Source organism: Ambystoma mexicanum, chromosome 13 (assembly GCF_040938575.1).
Source record: "Ambystoma mexicanum isolate Mex_15411 chromosome 13, UKY_AmexF1_1, whole genome shotgun sequence".
Taxonomy (NCBI): domain Eukaryota; kingdom Metazoa; phylum Chordata; class Amphibia; order Caudata; family Ambystomatidae; genus Ambystoma; species Ambystoma mexicanum.
This window is the reverse complement of record NC_090938.1, coordinates 225,975,808-225,993,897: the sequence shown is the minus strand read 5'-3', so window position 1 is coordinate 225,993,897 and position 18,090 is coordinate 225,975,808. Positions and strand designations below refer to the sequence as shown.

General features: G+C 43.6%; 1 protein-coding gene across 1 annotated transcript; it reads right to left on the bottom strand.

Moving 5' to 3' along the window:
* Positions 1-14,219: 14,219 nt before the first annotated feature.
* On the bottom strand, positions 14,220-15,317 carry LOC138520288 (probable G-protein coupled receptor 139). Its single transcript, XM_069632733.1, has one exon. The coding sequence runs from the start codon at positions 15,315-15,317 to the stop codon at positions 14,220-14,222; it is 1,098 nt and encodes a 365-aa protein (XP_069488834.1).
* Positions 15,318-18,090: the final 2,773 nt, after the last annotated feature.

Here is an 18,090-nt window from a genome sequence, read left to right as displayed (position 1 = left end):
TCACACGACAATCAAGCGCTTTTCCCAAATATTCTAGGACTGAAGTTAGAATAGAAAATTGTAACTGTCCTAGAATATGTGGGGGAAGGCTTTTAGGGCTGCAGGGAAAAAAGTCACCTACCTGGCGACCTTTTTGCAGTGCACATGATCACATGGTACCTTAGACAGGTGTCATATCCTCAAGGTGTTGCCTAATTCTTTCCCCTAAAAACTCTCTGGATTCTGCCTCTCTCTAAGCGTAAAGGGCAGCAAAGGTAAATGCAGTGCTTAATTTGTGGGGATGTTTGCCACGGCTCAGCCTCTGCACTTATTTCTTACCCTCAGCACTTATTTCTGTGCCCAGTTTGATGATGATGTGGTGTTTTGGCAGCTTTATTACTTTAACTGTGAGTCAGTCATAGCAGGAAGACAACAACAGCGTTCCCTGGTCAGGGACTTTGCATCCTGGGCTGGCTCATTGTTATTCATAGACCTGATTGCCCAGGTTGGCAGGGCTAATTATCAATGAATAACAATGATTGGGAAGATGACAATGCTGGTCACTTATGCTGACCATGTCCGCACACTGCTCCACTTAGCTTGCATGACATTGATGCAAATTCTTTATTGTAATAACCAGCAGTCCAGCCACAAAAGGGTGTGGGAGGGGTTCACAATAGCAGGACAGTCAACAGTCAGCAGCCCAACATAGGGGATAGGGGCAGTGAAAAGCCGAATGACGAAGACTAGTGCCAACTTGTCTCGGGAGGATAGCTCAGGGGCAACATGCTCGTCTTGGAAGCAAGACGACCCAGCGCACCACCAGTTCGATCACTGGGTCCACTCTTAGAAACCTCTGGGGATTAAGCGCTTTATAAATAGAAGATCTTGCAGCAGGGTTTGACAGGCAAGTTCATCAGTTCTGTCATGACATTGACTGCATTTGTCCAGCAATATGTCATAGGCTAAAAGCACTTTGCCCTTTTTTCTGTGTCAAGATAGTCAACATGTTCAACTTGCCTCAGATAGAATCAGAGAGAAATTTGAACAATAAGGTTTTTTAAAGAAACACATAAACATTTATCTTATTTTGAGATACTAATGTGTATGTCGATCAGTATCTGTAAATTGGGGGGAGTTGCAGCTGTGACCCCAAATATGTTGACACTGTATGGAGCGGCCGTGGTTGTTGTACAAAATGGTTGGTGAGCTGTCCGCCCAGTAGTGTTACTGGTGTGCTAGAAAATATTTGGGCCCTGATACTTTTTTTCTTACAAATTGAGCCCTGGGTAAGTGTATGTGGCTGAGCAAACTAAGGACGTGCATTCCGGTGCTGGTGGGAAGTGCTAGAATTGAAGGTAGCCCCTTTATACGTGGAATATAATGGCCACCATAGCACTTCAATATGCCTCAAACTGAAGTCATTCATCTCTTTGGTGAGACTGCTGTCAAAATGCTTATTAGCTCTGCAAGCTGTTAAAGAGTTGTGAAGGGATGTGGATGCCTCTTACCTGGAACCAATATTGAGACACCAAACTAATTTTACCGAGGAAGATGACATTCACGGTCAAAGGATAACTTCTTTTGGTGTGAAATTATTGGAGTTGAAAATCTTGCTGACATCTTCGCACTGATCCCCAGTCTCTTTTCATCCCCATTCTTTGCTGCTTTTTTCTCTCCCTGGTATATTTATTTAACACAGCTCATTCAAATCTTTTTTCTTTTGCTCTTCATATCTTTCTCAAAACAACCCACAGACAGTCTTCAAGAGTTCTCCTTTCCCTCAATCTCTCCATTTATTGATATCTTCAGTTTTCCTCCCTGCATCTGGTTTCTTAGTAGGTACCATCAGACACAGTTTCGCTTTTTTTCAAAGGAGACACAAGATCCATTAACATACATTTACTATCAATTGCCAACATCATAAATAAACGGGAAATAAACTAACACACATGTGCAACCATCCTAATTCTTGCTAACATGCTAACATGCTTCCAGATTCTTGCTAACATGGTTCCAGATCCTCATTTCATTTCTAAGATGCGGAGGGGGAACACAGTGGGAGAGGATTGATCCTTCTACATTTTGGGAGTGGTTATTTGACCTAAATCTGATTGAGGGTGAGCTGATTTGCCATCACTGAGTACACTCAGGGATGAGTTTACCCTCTCACCACCTGGGTACCCTCCAACCCTCTCATCACTCCTCTTTCTTGGACTGACCACTTTCCTCTCTCTTCCCACTTCTCGCTCTCTGTCCCCCAGGTGAAGCCGACCCCAGCACTGCCACCAACCTTCTCAGTCACCCGGCCCATGAAGCGTGTGTCAGTGAAGACTTTCGCCGATACTTTCTCTCCTATGACTGTGGCTGACTCACACTCTGACACAGCCCTCTCCAACCTGCATCTTTCTATCTCTAACACTCTTAATGACCTTGCCCTGTCATGAGGATCCATTTGAAGCCCACATCCAAGTGCAACTCCTGGTATGACTCTGACCTTGCAATGCTTAAATGCAAGTGTAGTGTGGCTGAGAGGAAGTGGAGGCATCAGGAACATCCTCTGAAAAGAAGAGAGCTTACATCTAAGCCTGCGTCTCTGCGGCCTTTAACAACATGGCTGAACTCTTCAAAATCTGCAAGGAGCTGGCCAATCCTGCTGCAGTCTCCACCTCTCTTGTTCCCTCTCAGACCCTTTGCACGGCAGTGCCTTCTCACTTTAGCACTAAAACTCAGGACATCCTGTCCTCTCTCACCTCTTCCTCTCCCTCTCCCTCTGGCGGTCCCTCTCTAGCCGTCTGTCCTCCTCCTTTCTCCTCTTTCCCCGTGTTCTCTCCTGACAATGTTTCTAGACAAGTCTTATTTATGAAAGTCTCATCCAAGCAGGTGCTCCCCTGCTCCCACAGAACCATCAAGGACCACATTGCACCCTCACTCCCATTTCTACAAACATTCTTTTGCCACTGGAACTTCTTCCTTCCTCTTTGAATGACACTCCCAGGTCCAATTGGGGTCCTTTCACTACACCACCTTTCTCTCGACATGTGGTGTTTCCCAGGGTTCTAACCTCTCACCCTGGCTCTTCATCCTTTACTTGTCAGCTCTGGCCCACCTCATCTCTGCCTTCTCTCCTAACTTTCAGTGTTATTTGGATGACACTCAGCTCTCCTTCAGGCTCCCCTCAGCCTCCTCTCTCGCTCATTCCTGACTGTCTATCCACGATTCAGGAATGGTGTGCCTCCAAGGATCTCTGCCTTAATGCCAGTAAGACTGAGATCCTTCTCATTGGCACCACTGCTCCCGCTTTCCCTCTTTCACTCTGGCCGCCCTCCTTGGGCCCTATACCTGCACTTTCCTGCAAGGCAAAAAACCTTTGTGTAATATTCAAATCCACCATCTCCATCTCTCCTCACATCAAATACATCTCTAAGAAGTCCCTCTACCAGCTGCACCACCTCAGAGGTATTGTTCCCTTTCTCACTTTCCCCCAGAAGCTTACTGTCTTCAGAACCCTGGTTCTCTCTGGGCTGGGCTACTGCAACTGCTTATTTCTAAATCTGTCTGCCTCTACTCTTGCCCTTTGCAACTAATCCAGAACAGGACTGTGAGACTCGTACTTGGCTTCAACCTCAGGGATCGTATCTCTGGTATACCGTCCCTTTATCAACACCCATTTTTACGACAAGTATTTTGCCGCAGGAGATTTACCAAAAAACTCCATCGAAATATTTGGGGGGGGGGGGGGTGGGAAACGGCAAATAAAGGGTGGAAGGGGTGAAATAAAAAAAATAGTTAAATGAAGGGAGGTTTTCTCCCAAAAAGAAATAAAATAATATTCAAACAAATTCGGAAAAACTCCTGTGGCTAAACACCCATCGGAAAAAATGGGTGTCGGTAAAATGACATGGAACCTGTACCTCTCTGCCCTGAAATCTCGCCACTGGCTTCTAGTGGCTTCAAGGATCAAGTTCAAGACCATCTGCATTATCCACAAGTCTTTCTTGGGCCAGGACCACACTCCATCCAACTCTCTCTTCCTAAGCATTTTCCTTCTCAAGCTCTCCTCTCATCCACCTCCAACTCTCTGGGGGTCAGGCGCTTCTCCAGGCACAGAGTGGTGCTGGATCTCTGTCCTCGGCTTGCGCCTCCCTCTGGAACACCCCCCCTGTCTCTCTCAAACTTGAGCAGGACCACCTAAGGTTCCGAAAGCAACTGAAGACCTTCCTTTCGCTTCTGCTCTCTCTCTCTCTCTCTCTCTCTCTCTCTCTTAGGGACTGTGTCTGGTCTGCAACCCTACAGTCCCCTACCTCCGTGCACTTACTTTAGCCGGCCACCCGGGCAGCACTTACTCTTGAGCTTGCCTATTGCACTCCTCTCGCACCCTCCCACTGGCACTTCTACTCTCCATTCCCCCTCGCACTTGCACGATCTGAATGACACAAGGCCTAGTAAGATTGTTTGTTTTGTCTTCCTTTATCTCCCCTTCCTTGCTGTGTCGCGTCTTGAAACACTTCTGTACAGACGCGTTATAAATGACTTATCCTATCATATAATGAATGTGTGGCTGCATGGTGGTTATTCATTGTGACCACAATTGCTTTAGGGAACTTAAGTATTGCAAACGGGGATACAATCCCTCAGAGCCATCACCCCAATGATTTACCCACACACACAATATCAACCTTCTGAAGTATATTATACAGCACTGTATATTTAACCCTTCTTCCTATGTGCCTATTTCAGCACCGTCTCATCTCTCCGACTTACCACCTGTGCATTTCAGCCTTAAACAGAAATGCAGACCCAGATGCACAACAGAACGGTTGCATTAGAGGTGCACACTCTTGCACAAGATATTGAGATAGACAGGTGAGAAGATAGAGCCAGGAAGCGAAAAAGGCGGGAGTGAGCTTGATGGAGGTGAAGGTACGAGACCATTGCTTGAATAGAGTTAGCATAAGAAAGGCTCAGTAGGTATTACAGAACAGGTGTGTTCTGAGATGTATTGTTAAGGTGGAGTCCTCTTATTCTTGTTAAAAACACTGATTGCAAGCAATGATTGTTTGCAAATGTTGGTGTTTGAAAAATGTCCTATATTGATTGCGTCAGGTTATCTGAACACACACAATCCAATGAATGCCGAATTTGGTGATTATTGATTGCATGGTGTTTTCAACTGGTATTGAACACTCTTTCCAACTTTTGATATTGAATAAGCCCTCTCCTTTTCGTGTTACCGTAACCTGCGATAGTGCTTGCCTGGTAAGAAAGGTGTTCTGTAGCTTCACTGGCATATGTAAGCTATACAGGCCTAAACTAGTCAATGAAGCCCTGGCACATAATGAATTCCATCCTTCTGCTACTTACTTTCCTTCTTAAATTCCAGTTCATGACATCTATTTTTACTAAAATCTTCAATTGAATGGCAATAAAAAAAAACACTGTAGTGTGTAGCTGATAACATAATTTTCTGCAATCACCTAAAATTCAGAGCTAAGTTCAAAATTTGGGAGTCAAGGCGGAGTCATTCTGCAGTCTGCGGCAGTCAACAGTGTAGGGATCTGTTTTCAACTTCCAACTTTCAGCTTCCAACCTATAGTGCAGTGTGCCTCAATAACTTTTACAGCCCGAGCCCGCACTCAACATCGCCCCTGGGACCTACTAAGTGCTGCTGCAGAGGGGAACGTGGGAAATCTTCTGCCCGAGAAGTCAACTGTGAGCGTTACCCGCTCTTTTGTCACCTGCTGCCCCTACTGCCACCACTGCTCCGCCAATACTGCTAACACCTATCAGCTTGCCTCGGTACATCCTTGAGCCTGTGAGCCCGCGAGCGAGTGCATGAATCCGAGTAATCACACATTGTTTGGCCTCCAGCTTCCCCCAGGAACCTCAAACCATGGCTGCTGTACCATTGTGTACTCTAGTGTTTGCCCCTCCGCACTGTCCTCATTGTGTTTTGTTAGCAGCCCGAGGGACGGGGAGGGGGTCTGGGGGGGAGAGACGGACTCTGGCAGCTCCCCGAGCTGTCGGGCGTGCCCTGTCCTCGGAGCTTCACTCTAGCTTTTGCTTCACGGAAAGTCCATTGGTGAAGTCTAACTCTGTCTGCTAAAAACTGTGAGCCTAAGGTTTTATTTTTAGGCGTGTCAAGCTTGGTGCAGGAGACTGCACTCTGGCTAAGGGGATGCGAGGTGTCTCCCCCCTTACACCAAGGCCTGTGGGGCCTCTATGCATTCGGACAGTGTTTGCTACCTTCAGGATCTCTGTGCAATCCCCTTATGTAGCCGTTCCACTGTGTACTATAGTGTTGGCCTCTCTGAATGGTCTTTTTTTGCCATGATTGCAACCCGAGGGATAGGGGAACAGAGACGGACTCTGGCAGCTCCTTGAGCTGTCGGGCGTGCCCTTTCCTCGGAGCCTGTCTCAACCTGTGCATTTAACCGACTGGGCCACTTGTGTTCTCTTGGATATTGGGCTCCTATGGTACTTGCCTGATTGCTTCCCGGGATCTGGCTTGTATTCCTATTCGGGTAGTGGGCCCTGGAAAGAGGACAGCTTGTATTGTGGTAAGGGAGAGGGGCTGCAAGTATTTCTCTCCCCTATCTCCTCCCATTGGTTGGGGAGGCCTACGTTGGTGTGCCTTGTGTGAGATCTAGTGTTATCTGGGCACGCCCTTGCTGCCCTGTTGTTCCGCTATGGCATTCTTTACCCCTGTCTCCATCAATACCCGCTAAACTGTAATGTGATTCTATTTTTAATGTGCATGTGTTTTCTTTTTTAATGCAGTGCTACCTCATTGTTGTTATATCTCTTTGAATCAAATCTTCTTAAAAAGGTGTTCTACCGGCTTTTGTGCCCAAAATTTGCCTTGATCTGCAGGTTGACAATTTTGCATGTTGTATATTTGCACATTTTGCTTATTTGCACATTTGTACCCGCACTTGATTATTACAAACTGGCGCGCACTTTTTCAGGAACCAGGGTAATTTGTTATACTCCATCATGTCTAAACGCAAAACAAAAGCCCCACCTATGGTGACCAATAAAGCAAAAAAATGTAAGTCCAGCCTACACACTTTGATGGTAGTAACAACGTCCCTAAACCAAAAGCAAAAAGTGCTAAAAGTGGACAGGTGCCCTTGGGCCAATCAGCTCTAAATGAGTATTTGAAACAAATAGCCGATAAAATTGAGGAACGCATCCAGCACACCGACAGGGCCATTGAGGTTGACATTCTGCATTCCAGCAAACACTGTGAATACATAAGGCCCCCCTCTCATCCCCACACCCCTCACCGCTCAGTCTATCACAGTGTTTTGATAGCAGTCGCAACACCAGTGCTGTTGAACCAAATTGCGCTGAGGGGGATGGGTTTGTGGGTATGGATTCTAACCCAGAGGATGTTGGAACATCTATAGGTGTTTCGGGGCGTACAGCACAGCACTCTCCAGCCACTATTTATGTGAACGACTCCCTGGATTCAGCTTCCAGTGACTTTAAAATACTAGATGAGGTACTGGATAAAAAATTGGCACCTGCCCTCTCCAGAATTGGGGCCCTCAGAAACTCCTTGAACACCTCTCTATATTATTGATGATCTAACCCGAGACCTAAAAAAAGATACTCTGGAAATTAAAACTCTGGTCGTAGAACGAAACAGTCCCCCAGTAACTGGGTCAGTGGTACCAAGTGCAGTCCCCGCAATGCCAAACACAGCAAACATCTGCCCTGTGAAGGGGCAAGTTGAAACAAAGTGACAGGTTTACGCTCCTCCAATTTCCCCTCCTGTACACCATAGTGCATCTGTGACCGAGGGGCACACATGGAGGGGCAGTAGGGCAAGTGTGGTCGCCGCAGTAGGGTCACACACAATTTTAAAGGGCCATGAAACCCTACCCAGCAAGCGGTATTCAACTTGCCCTCAGAGGCCGCACCCTTGGTGGGAGTAATTACAGGCCTGCCTCGACTAGATCATGGCGTGATAGAAACCACGACTTCCCTCCTAAACAAAACTGCACAATGGATCAATACGCGACTCCCAGGGATGAAGGTTAACCCACAAGGCATATTGATGGCCAGAAGGGCGGCATGTGTGGGGAAGGAAACCAAATGGACGGAGGGGGACTGTGTGGCAGTCTTTATGGTAGCTCTGGCCATGCTTGATTATGTAGTTTCCTCCTTAAACCTGGAGTGGCTGATTTGTAAAAACATGAGCCGAAACAGTGCCTCTTTTCCATTAGCTGCTTTTTACCCCCAGCAGCCGCCCTGGGTGAGGCCCCAGTATGTACCCACGGCCCCAATTACACAAGGGGGTCCTGAGGCCCGAGTAGGAAGGCGTGAAGCTGAACCAAGGGAGGGTGAGGGTGCTATAGGCTTAGCAAACTGCTGCCAAAAACCTTTGGGGAAATTGAGGAACGGGATTGATTTGCTATTGTAAGGAAGGGTGTTCTTTTTGCGGGGGGCCTCAGAAAGGCTCCACGGATCAGCAAAACCCCAGTGAACATCGACCTTTACTTCTACATACAACTATGTCAATTCCCTGTTGGAACATAGCAGGTGCAGCATCCAAGCTCTCTAAGAATGAGGTAATGTCAGTTCTTCGGCATTGCGACATAATATTCCTCCAGGAGACCTGGGCCCTTTTCCCACTTTCCCTGGATGGTTTTGTTTCAAAGTGCGTTGCCGCCAAAAAGGGCGGGCGAGGCCGTTGCAATGGTGGAATGGCATTTTTGTTCATGTCCTCCTTAAATCTCGTTCTAACAGATAGGAAAACCAACAATTTGAACCTACAGTGAATCAGTGCGCGTCCTGAACTGGTGGGAGCAACATCGTTTTTTTTTAGGGGTGAACCACTCGATTTAGCGTTCATGGACCTTAGCACAGCCTTTGACTAGGTGGACTGAGCTCTTCTTTGGGGCGTGCTAAGGTCCATAGGTTGGCCGGAAGAATTCGTAATGGTATTGCAGTTGATTCATGAAAACACCTCGGTCTGTGTTAGATTTGGGCAACAAGGACAATGCACAGCCTATTTTGAGACTGTTCTGGGTGTACATCAGGGCTGCGTGGTAGCCCCGGTGCTATTTGTGCTCTACATCAATGGAGTGCACCAGGCACTGGTAGAAACGAATGCAGATTATATTAGGGTAGGTGGGCTTCCACTTCCAGTATTGGGTTATGCAGATGATTTGGTTATAATTGCCCGAACCCCCATCTCCCTACAATGCCTGGTCGATGCTTATACTTGGTTCATGTCTAGCCTTAAGCTAGCCGTGAACTCTAAGAAATCAGCTGTTATGATCTGCAGGGGCACTGGTGGTAGACCACCAAAGATGCGTAAAATCTGGAGTGGGGGTGAACCAATACCAAGGGTCAGTAAATTTGAATATCTTGGAGTTTACTTTAGTGAAAATTGGCGGGGGCATAGTCATATCGAAAAACAGTGCCTGAGAATGAGAAAGGCTTTTGGGGGCCTGTCTCATTTAAAAAATGCCTGCTCAGGGCAACCAATAGAAATGATTCTGAAGGTGTATCGAGCCCAGACCAAAGCCGCTACCAACTATGGGGCAACGCTATGGGACTTGGAGAAAGTTACCCCCAATGAAAGCATAGAGAACTCTTTCCTAAAAAAACTGCTTGGCCTACCCCAATCGGCACCTAACTATGCTACACACATGGAACTAGGCTGTCCCCATATTGGTGGTGAGTGGCTGATAGCTCCTCTCTCGCGTTGGCTGGCGATATGGTACACATTCAAAAGCTTCCTTAACGCATATGATCATAAGCGCTCTGGTTTTTAGTCCAACATATCATAAAATTCCAAGGCTGTCAAATATCTTTAAATGTATTTCCCAGTTAAATGCCGAGAATTTGCAGTGTCCCGCAACCCTTCTATCACCTTGTAGAGCCAAAAAACAAACAATCGTGTCATGTAATTCTTGTCACAAACAGAGAAACCTTTGCGCTCGGAGTTGCAGCGAATAGAAGGCATATTCTGATATCTACTGACGAGGGTATTCATCCGTATTTTCTGCATAGCCACAAGCCTTCAGATCGATGGGCCCTGACACGGGCATGCTTTAACTCCTTATGGCAAAAATTGGTCAACCACACAACAATCCACAGCCTGTCCGTGCTGTCACTGGCCCGAGGAGGGCTTATTGCATTTTGTAATGTTCTGCCCAGTTTACCTGTATTTAAGAAGAATAACTATCATGCCATTGCTCAAAAATGCAGGTTTCAGCAAGGTTAGTCCTGCATTGATTTTTTTGTTGTTAGCGAACACTACCCCAGTGGCATGGGGTTGTGTAGAGTACTTAAGAAAAGCCTGGTATCGACGGAACAAATACATTGTAACTTGACTGAACACAGGCACTTTTTATCTGTTTTTAGCTGTCATCATTATGACTTTTTTATTCATCTTGTTCAAACTTTTATGAATTGCTTCTTAATCATCAATGTATACTGGATTAACTATGTGTTTTTGTAATGTGGCTTATGGATATTTATTCCGAATAAACTTATTTGATGATGATGGTAAAATGTGCATCTTTTACTTCTGCCTAGTTTCAAGTTGGATGTCCCTTCAAAGGTGTATGTCTGTAACCATGGGTAAGATTTATTTTCAAATGTTTAAGAACAATTACCAATTAGTGTAATGTTGTAACTAAAAGAAAGAACAGTACAGACCATATATTGCAGAACATTCAAACAAATTATGGTTTAATTTATATGGTTTTCCATGGGTCCCTACAGCGACATGAGTTTTTTCGCAAATAATATTTGTTGAGGAAACTATTTTGAAAAATCTCACTGAAATGAAAAAAATATATATATTTGGGGGATCCCCCGCCCAAGCCCTCCTTCCCTTGATTATAAACTGTACCCCAACCGCCTCCCGGCCCCTTGTAACTCCTTACCCCACTCCCAAATATTTTGATATGTTTTTTCAAAGTAATTTTGTCAAAAATAATTACTTTGAAAAAACTGCTGGGGTTGAATGAGCGCCATACCATTTCCATGTAGGTGATTCGAAAGCGCTAACTTTTTATAAACCTTGAAACTACAAATGTCTTACTTAGTTTTGAACCTGCGATTACATAGAATCTAAATTTCAACAAATTGTCATTTCTTGGCGTCTTTTCAGTACATTGACCATTATGATCCTTCACAATGAGATCAAGGCGCATTTAGAAAACTGCATATCGTAAGGTTTTATATCCAGCTCCTTCCCCATTCCCTATCAAGCTCTAACCTCCATCTACATGTATCTGAAATATGTGAGCTTGTAAATTGTCATTAACATATGCTTTCTTCATAAAGTATATTAGCACAAAGGCTAGACTAAAACTGGCACGGCTCACAGTTTGAGTCATCACCACACCAATGAACTGAATTCAATACATACCTTCATCAACATACAACTAGAAAAATAGAACGCGTATTTTCCCAGATTTGTTTAAATTAATCTCTCAAATGTCAACTTTGTAATTCTTATAAAAAATATTGTCAGTACATGCTTGTGTTTCAAACCTAGTTCTGTGAAGACCTTGTGCATTTCAGAAATAATACAAAGAAAGACATGTGGTCCCACGATGGAAATTCCACTTGACAAGTTACAAATGTTTTCTACCGGATCTTAAGGCAGGCATGTGGGCATGTGGACATCGCTGAACTACTACAGAGAAAATCCTAGAAAACATTGTGCATTTTGGTACTGCTTATTGTCTTCTAATGGTGTAAAGTGGAATTTTGTAGTTATCTCTTTTTAATCTTTTTTTTTCTTGTTTGTCCTATACAGTCGAATATTTAAACATTCTTAACCTATAACCAGGTACAATAGAAATAATTTGCAACTGGAAAACAATACATTTGTAAGCAATATTTGGAAATGTCTAACCTCTACGCACATACCACCTGTTACATTTTGCAGTTATTATATTTCAAATGTTAATTTTTCTCCTTGTAGTGCCATTTCTCCAAAGATTCAGAACAAAAAGCAAGACCCAGGGAACACTTTATTCATTGTCGAGATACATCACTCATTGGGATTACAGTAAGAGAATAGGCAGCCTTGTGTAAAGCATCATATCACAAGACAAAGATATGGTGCTAGACAACTCTACTATTGTATTCAATTATTATTAATCAGTCAAAATGGGTACACTTGCAATCAACCTCAGAAGATTTAGATAACCTTGCCAGGAATACCAAGGTTTGCATTTGTTCAATTACCTTTGGATTAGCCAGCTGGGCCGCCACCAAGCACCTGAGAAAACTTACAATAAGAAACGGACTGTTTTTTTGTGAGAAGAAACAATTGTCACACCTGCAACCTTTAGCCATTTCTTATGCAAAGTCTGTGTTCCATAGCTAATTGTTGCCACCTTGACTATATATTGTTTGTGACTGAATCCTTGTAGATGGAGCTTTCGAGATGAAAGTATGCGGTTACCAGTCAATTGGTCGAAAACATTTGGTCGACCGGACAATTGGTCGACACCATTTGGTCGACTGCCAAATGGTCGATTTTTTTTTTTGATTTTTTTACCCCTTTTTTGGTTTTTTTTGGGGGGGTCCCCCCCTCCCCCCCAACCTCCTTTTTTTTCTTTTTTTTTTCCCCTTTTTCCCACACGAAAAGCCACAAAACATATATATATAAAAAAAAAAAATATGACCATTTGGCATTCGACCAAATGGTGTTGACCAAATTGCAGTCGACCAGTTTGTTGTCGACCAATTGACCGGACACCAAAGTATGCATATCCTGAGCTCCAATTGTGTGTTAGAAACCCTTAACAACTGACTATATTGGTGCCAATTGTCTTTGCTTTTCCTGTGATTTAACCAATCAGACTACTTATCTGTTAAAAGTATGTTTGTCTTTAGTTTTTTCTAGGTTTAGAAGAAGGTTGTTTTTGCCATTTTCAATCAATGTTCATGGACATGCTGTTGCCACTTTTCTTCAACATTAATTATTATTTTTTAAGATGTGCAGTGGTTCACTTTTGCGAGCAGCCGTTATAAGATATCTCTTCTTATGTTGATATCAAGGGGGGGGGGGGGTGATCAAAGGGAGTATGGTGTCACTTTGCTGGCACTTCTACACAGGGGCTGTGTGCTGTACACAGCAAAAGCAGGATGGTTACATTTCGGCTGCTTCTTTGTATTACTGGCACATGAGATAAGGCAAATGGTATACAACATTTTTAGGTGTTGTGAACAAACCCTTCAAAACTGATGTCTAGTGCTTTTGAAATGCCACAAATATGTTTTGAGGTTGTATCTATGCATGTAATCCACAAAAAAGGGGAGGGTACAGAACAAAAAGGCAAGTAAGATAACGGGGACGAGGGAGCAAAGTGAAATAACTACTAGGAAGTAATCAGTTGACAGGGAGTTCCTTGGAGAGCGGGGTCTTCAATTATTTCCTGATTGCAACCAATGCGAGAAATTGGATTGGGCTGCCAGACATTTTTGGTGATTCAATTGCACAGATATCAAAAATCCCACCAGTAATTGCTTGACACTGCCACACCCTTCATCGGCTCACTGGAAGCACAAAGCATTTGCCGAAGCGACAGATCTTACACTGTAAGAGCTGCGTGCTTTGTGCTGCCGTAACATCAAGTACAAATAAGACACTGTAAGCATTAAAAGAAAAATAAAGCTTTTTGTTGAAAACCTAGCATGTTGCTGCCTAAAACTGTGCGACGGGCGATAATAAAACCAACCGTTCCAAAGTCGAGAGACATTTTAGAATTTGGCATACTCTATTCAACCATTACATTTAACCTTCAAATCCCTGATGGAAGTATTTTTACTATTAAATCTTTGTGGTGATTTACCATGCAGTTTGCATGTTTTTCAGTTCTCACGTTAGGTTTAAGTATTAGTTAAGCTATTGTTTTGATACCCAATGGCAACCTTTGAGACAGGGCAGAGGAGAGGGTCTGCTAAACTCAATAAATGCAATGCACACTTCTTATGAAATTGGTATACCCACTGAGATCAAAATGTATCGCCCCTATATAGAAGATCCTGGAGGCACTGTAAAAACTGAAGACGTCCAGGAAGTGTGCAAAGGAGAGGGAGAGAATGCTGCATGTGGGAAAATGGAAGATGCCATACTTGTGATCCTTCCCCCAAATCTAGTGAAGCACATGTATGCTGACAGTTCAGCAGTCTGGAGGCACCAATAGGAACCTTTGGTCCAGTAAGTTATTGTAATTGAAGAATTGAACATCTCTTTAATCTTCTCTTTGAGGTGCAAGGACGTTATTTTTGGGAGAACCGTTAATGACTCCCAGCACTGGGTTTTGCTGCAGAGAGTCTATCTGGAAAACAGCCGAAGGGTGCTTTCTCCGATTCCCATAATGCTTCCAGGGCAAAAACACTGCTTTTGCACATGCCAACACCTCTTGCCGGAACCTGGACTGGGTGCAGGCATACAAGTACATGTTAACGGCAGCATTGGTCAGGTCGAGCATAGTGCCTATATCAGCCGCAATATTGATGGACCGATCGTAGTCTTTTCTATTGATCCCATAAAAGAAAGTCCGCAAAATGATCTGTGTGGTAAAGCGGGCGGTGCACAGGTATGCAAAGGTCATTGACACTGTAACCAGGAGCACTGCAGACTTCTTTTTCTGGGCCCGGAAGTGGGAAGCGGTTTTATATCTCTGGGATGTCTCGCGCATGTCACTGTAGACCTTGTTACTGCGGTAAATCTGCCGTAACGTCAACCCGTTCAGAGTAAAGATGATGATATAAGGGATGATGTACACCAGGGTGGTCTGGAACCAAACCAACCCTTCCACGTAGAAACTGGGCACCACGGTATTATAAACGCACTCCATCCTCCCGGTGAGGTTGTCTGGTTTTGACTCATTAGCCCAGAAGTAAGGGATGGCACATATGTGGCTGCAAAGGAACACTGAACTTATCACATAAAGGGCACCTCTGGGCGTGCAGACCTTGGCCTTGAGCTGCAAGGTATTGATAGAGATGAAACGCTCTGTTGTGAAGGCGACCACTAGCCAGATGGAGGCGTTGTAGGCACCATAATTGAAGAAATCACGAATCGTGCACCAGGGGTCCTTGTACCAGAAGGGCTCAGGGATGTGGTACTTGAGGATCAGCTCGAGGATCACGATGAGTATGAGGACCATGGTGTCCGCCACTGACATGGCCATCAGGTAGTACCGGCTGGATGCCGACAGCATGCAGTTTCTTCGCCAGAAGACCAGCACCGTCACAATATTTGCTTGAAAACATAAAAGAAAATCAACATGAAAATATGTTTGCAGAGTGGAAGCAGTCAGTGAAGATATAAGAAGTTTTGCCATAGTCTGTAGGGTTTGTGGCCCACTAAGTGGTCATGACAAAGTTATGCATTGTTGCGATACAGTATTACTCTACAATTTGACCAGATCTTTGCCCGGCATCCGATGTACATTAAAGAGGGTGTGCTCAATGAGCCTCACGCTAGCCACCTCAATAATAATTGGTAGGTGGGGTTTGCATCTGTGCCTCTATGCACACCCATAGCAACCACAAGGATAGAAACCTGCACGGGGCAACATCCTTTCCGGGGCTGCATTCTCAAAGCATCTTGCATGGCAACCACTGTTCCTTAAAGGTACTGCTATCAAGATACATAAGAAATTTGCATAGCAAAAATACGAAATTAGGGTGCAGGCAACTGTCACTGTTCCCGAAACCTGGCCACAGATCAACATAAAGACATGGACAGATTCCATGGTACAAATTATTTATTAACTGTTGAAGAACTACATGGTGAGTTGCAAGGCATAGGGAACATACAGTACCATCCCTCCTTCTCTAGCAAATTTCAACCCACTGTAAATTTACACATTGACATCTGTAAAAGTAGTGGCTGATTCCTGGTTGGTTTTGTACACTTTGAATATCGGTTTTGCATTAAAGAAACATGTACTTTGTGCTGTGCTGGCTTTGCAAACGCAACACTAGTTGAAATGTGTGCCTCCAACTCCAATTGCCTTTTGCCAGACACATGGAACCAGACCAATTAAATTAAGTTTGAAAATAAAATGAATTAAAAGCGGGTCTGAAAACAATACCACCCCATGGATTCTCCCTCTTTAGAACGTTCCTTAGTGTTGTTGTTTGAAATGTATTGAAACATAGGGCTGATTTACAGAATCGTTGCACCAGTGGAAGTGCAACCCTGCGCACTATTAGGACAAGGACCGTGGTAGCACTACGGCAAACATTGGTGCAAAAATGCATTTAAAGGACACGTGTTTTGAATTAGGGCAATGTTTCTACTAGTGTTTGTACCATGCAAAATTGCACTTACACCAGTGAAAGGTTTCTGAACTACATTCTATGAAATGTTACATTTGACTAAAATACACTAGTTACTACTACATAATTGAACTCAGTTAGCTCTTAGGCTGACCACAAAATAAGGTCAATATGAAAATGGGGTCTTAGAAGGAAAGGCTGATTTTGACCACTTTTTCCACTAAGTTTATGTGCCTCAAACGCAATCACAGATGTTCTGTTCCCTCGGGGAACATTGTTATTACTCTGAACACAGTAACTCATTTTCTGTTCCATCAAAGAAACACACAAAAATAAAACCCATTCAGTACCCATTCTGCTCCCCCGAGAAAATCCACTTTTTCTGCTACATCAGGAAAAGAAAACATGGGCATTTTACCAGAAACAAAAGTCACTGGGCCTCAGTACAACGAGTGCGGTAGAGTGATAATGGCGCCGGTAGAGCTGCCGGCGCTGTTATCACTCTACCGCCTCATTACGAGGTCTGCTCGCGGGTGCCGCTAAGGACGTCTGGTCTGACCAGACATCCTTAACGCCACCGGCTAGCAGACCAGGATCCTAACAATGACGGGCCCGTTGTTAGCAACCTCCCCATTCCCATTGATCCCTATTAGGGCTCAAATGGAAATGGGGATGCACCTGGTCCGGGTCCCGTGAATGGGAATTACCGGTCCTGCCAAAGTCGGCTAAAAACGGCATGGCTACCTACAAACTGGTAATGAGGCCCACTGTTTTTTTTTTTACCCTTTTGAGTAAGTGTGTAACACTCTAAACTCAGATACTTTAGTTTTCTATTCATTCTACAAAAAAAGTGTGCTACTTTGATCACAGTGACTGTGATTTTCTGCTCCCTTCTTGATAAAAAACATATTTGGTTTTCTGAACCCAGTCGCTGTGATTTTCTGCTCGTTTAACACATGTTTGGTTAAAACAACCTTAAACTAATTTAAAATCTCCTGTTTATTCAGTTCACAAATTGTTGTTTAAAAAATGTGCTATTCTAATATTTATCCTAACAAATCCGGTAGCAAATAGATTAAGCTCAAAGGTAAAACATTCAGGAAATATGTTTTGCCACAACAATCTATACTGTGTCCAAAATTGGTCGACTAAAAATACATTTCCTTGCACTAAAACAGACATTAAAAGTAATATAGTGCCAACAGTACATGTGGTTTTGCTATGTGGTTTAACCAAAAATAGCTGTAATGTCACTAGCCATGACGCAGGTTGACAAAGTGGATTTTCAAGGGAAATTGATTTGTGCATTTTAAGTTAAAATGTATTCATGACAAAAATATCCAATTGTACTTCTCAGTTCCTCACTTTAGATTTTTGTATCTCATGCATTACATTGTAATAATTTATTTTCAATAATTACTTTTATATTTACGTTGCTTTTCACTCCTTTTAAAGTTGTGTCCCTTATTTAAAAAAAATATTTTAGATTGGGTGGCTAGAAGGGGGAGAAGAGTGCTGTGTGTATATTTGATGTTGTTTCAGTTGTATTTTTTTGTTGTTTCCTGTTAGATGATTGATCTCCCAAACCCTACAGTTTTCCTTCACTTTTTCAGAATTAATTTTTGATTCTAACAAAATTGTTCCTCCTGGCTGTTATTCCACTTTACATGGATTTCAGCTTCCTTATTCACTTTGCAATGTTGCCTCACTGTGTTTGAGCACACATTCACAAATTATTTAAATACGATTTAAGAATAACCAACCTATAGTATTTTACAAAGTGGGTAAAATCTGGGTTAAAAAGAAGGTAAAAAATACCAACCTCAGGTT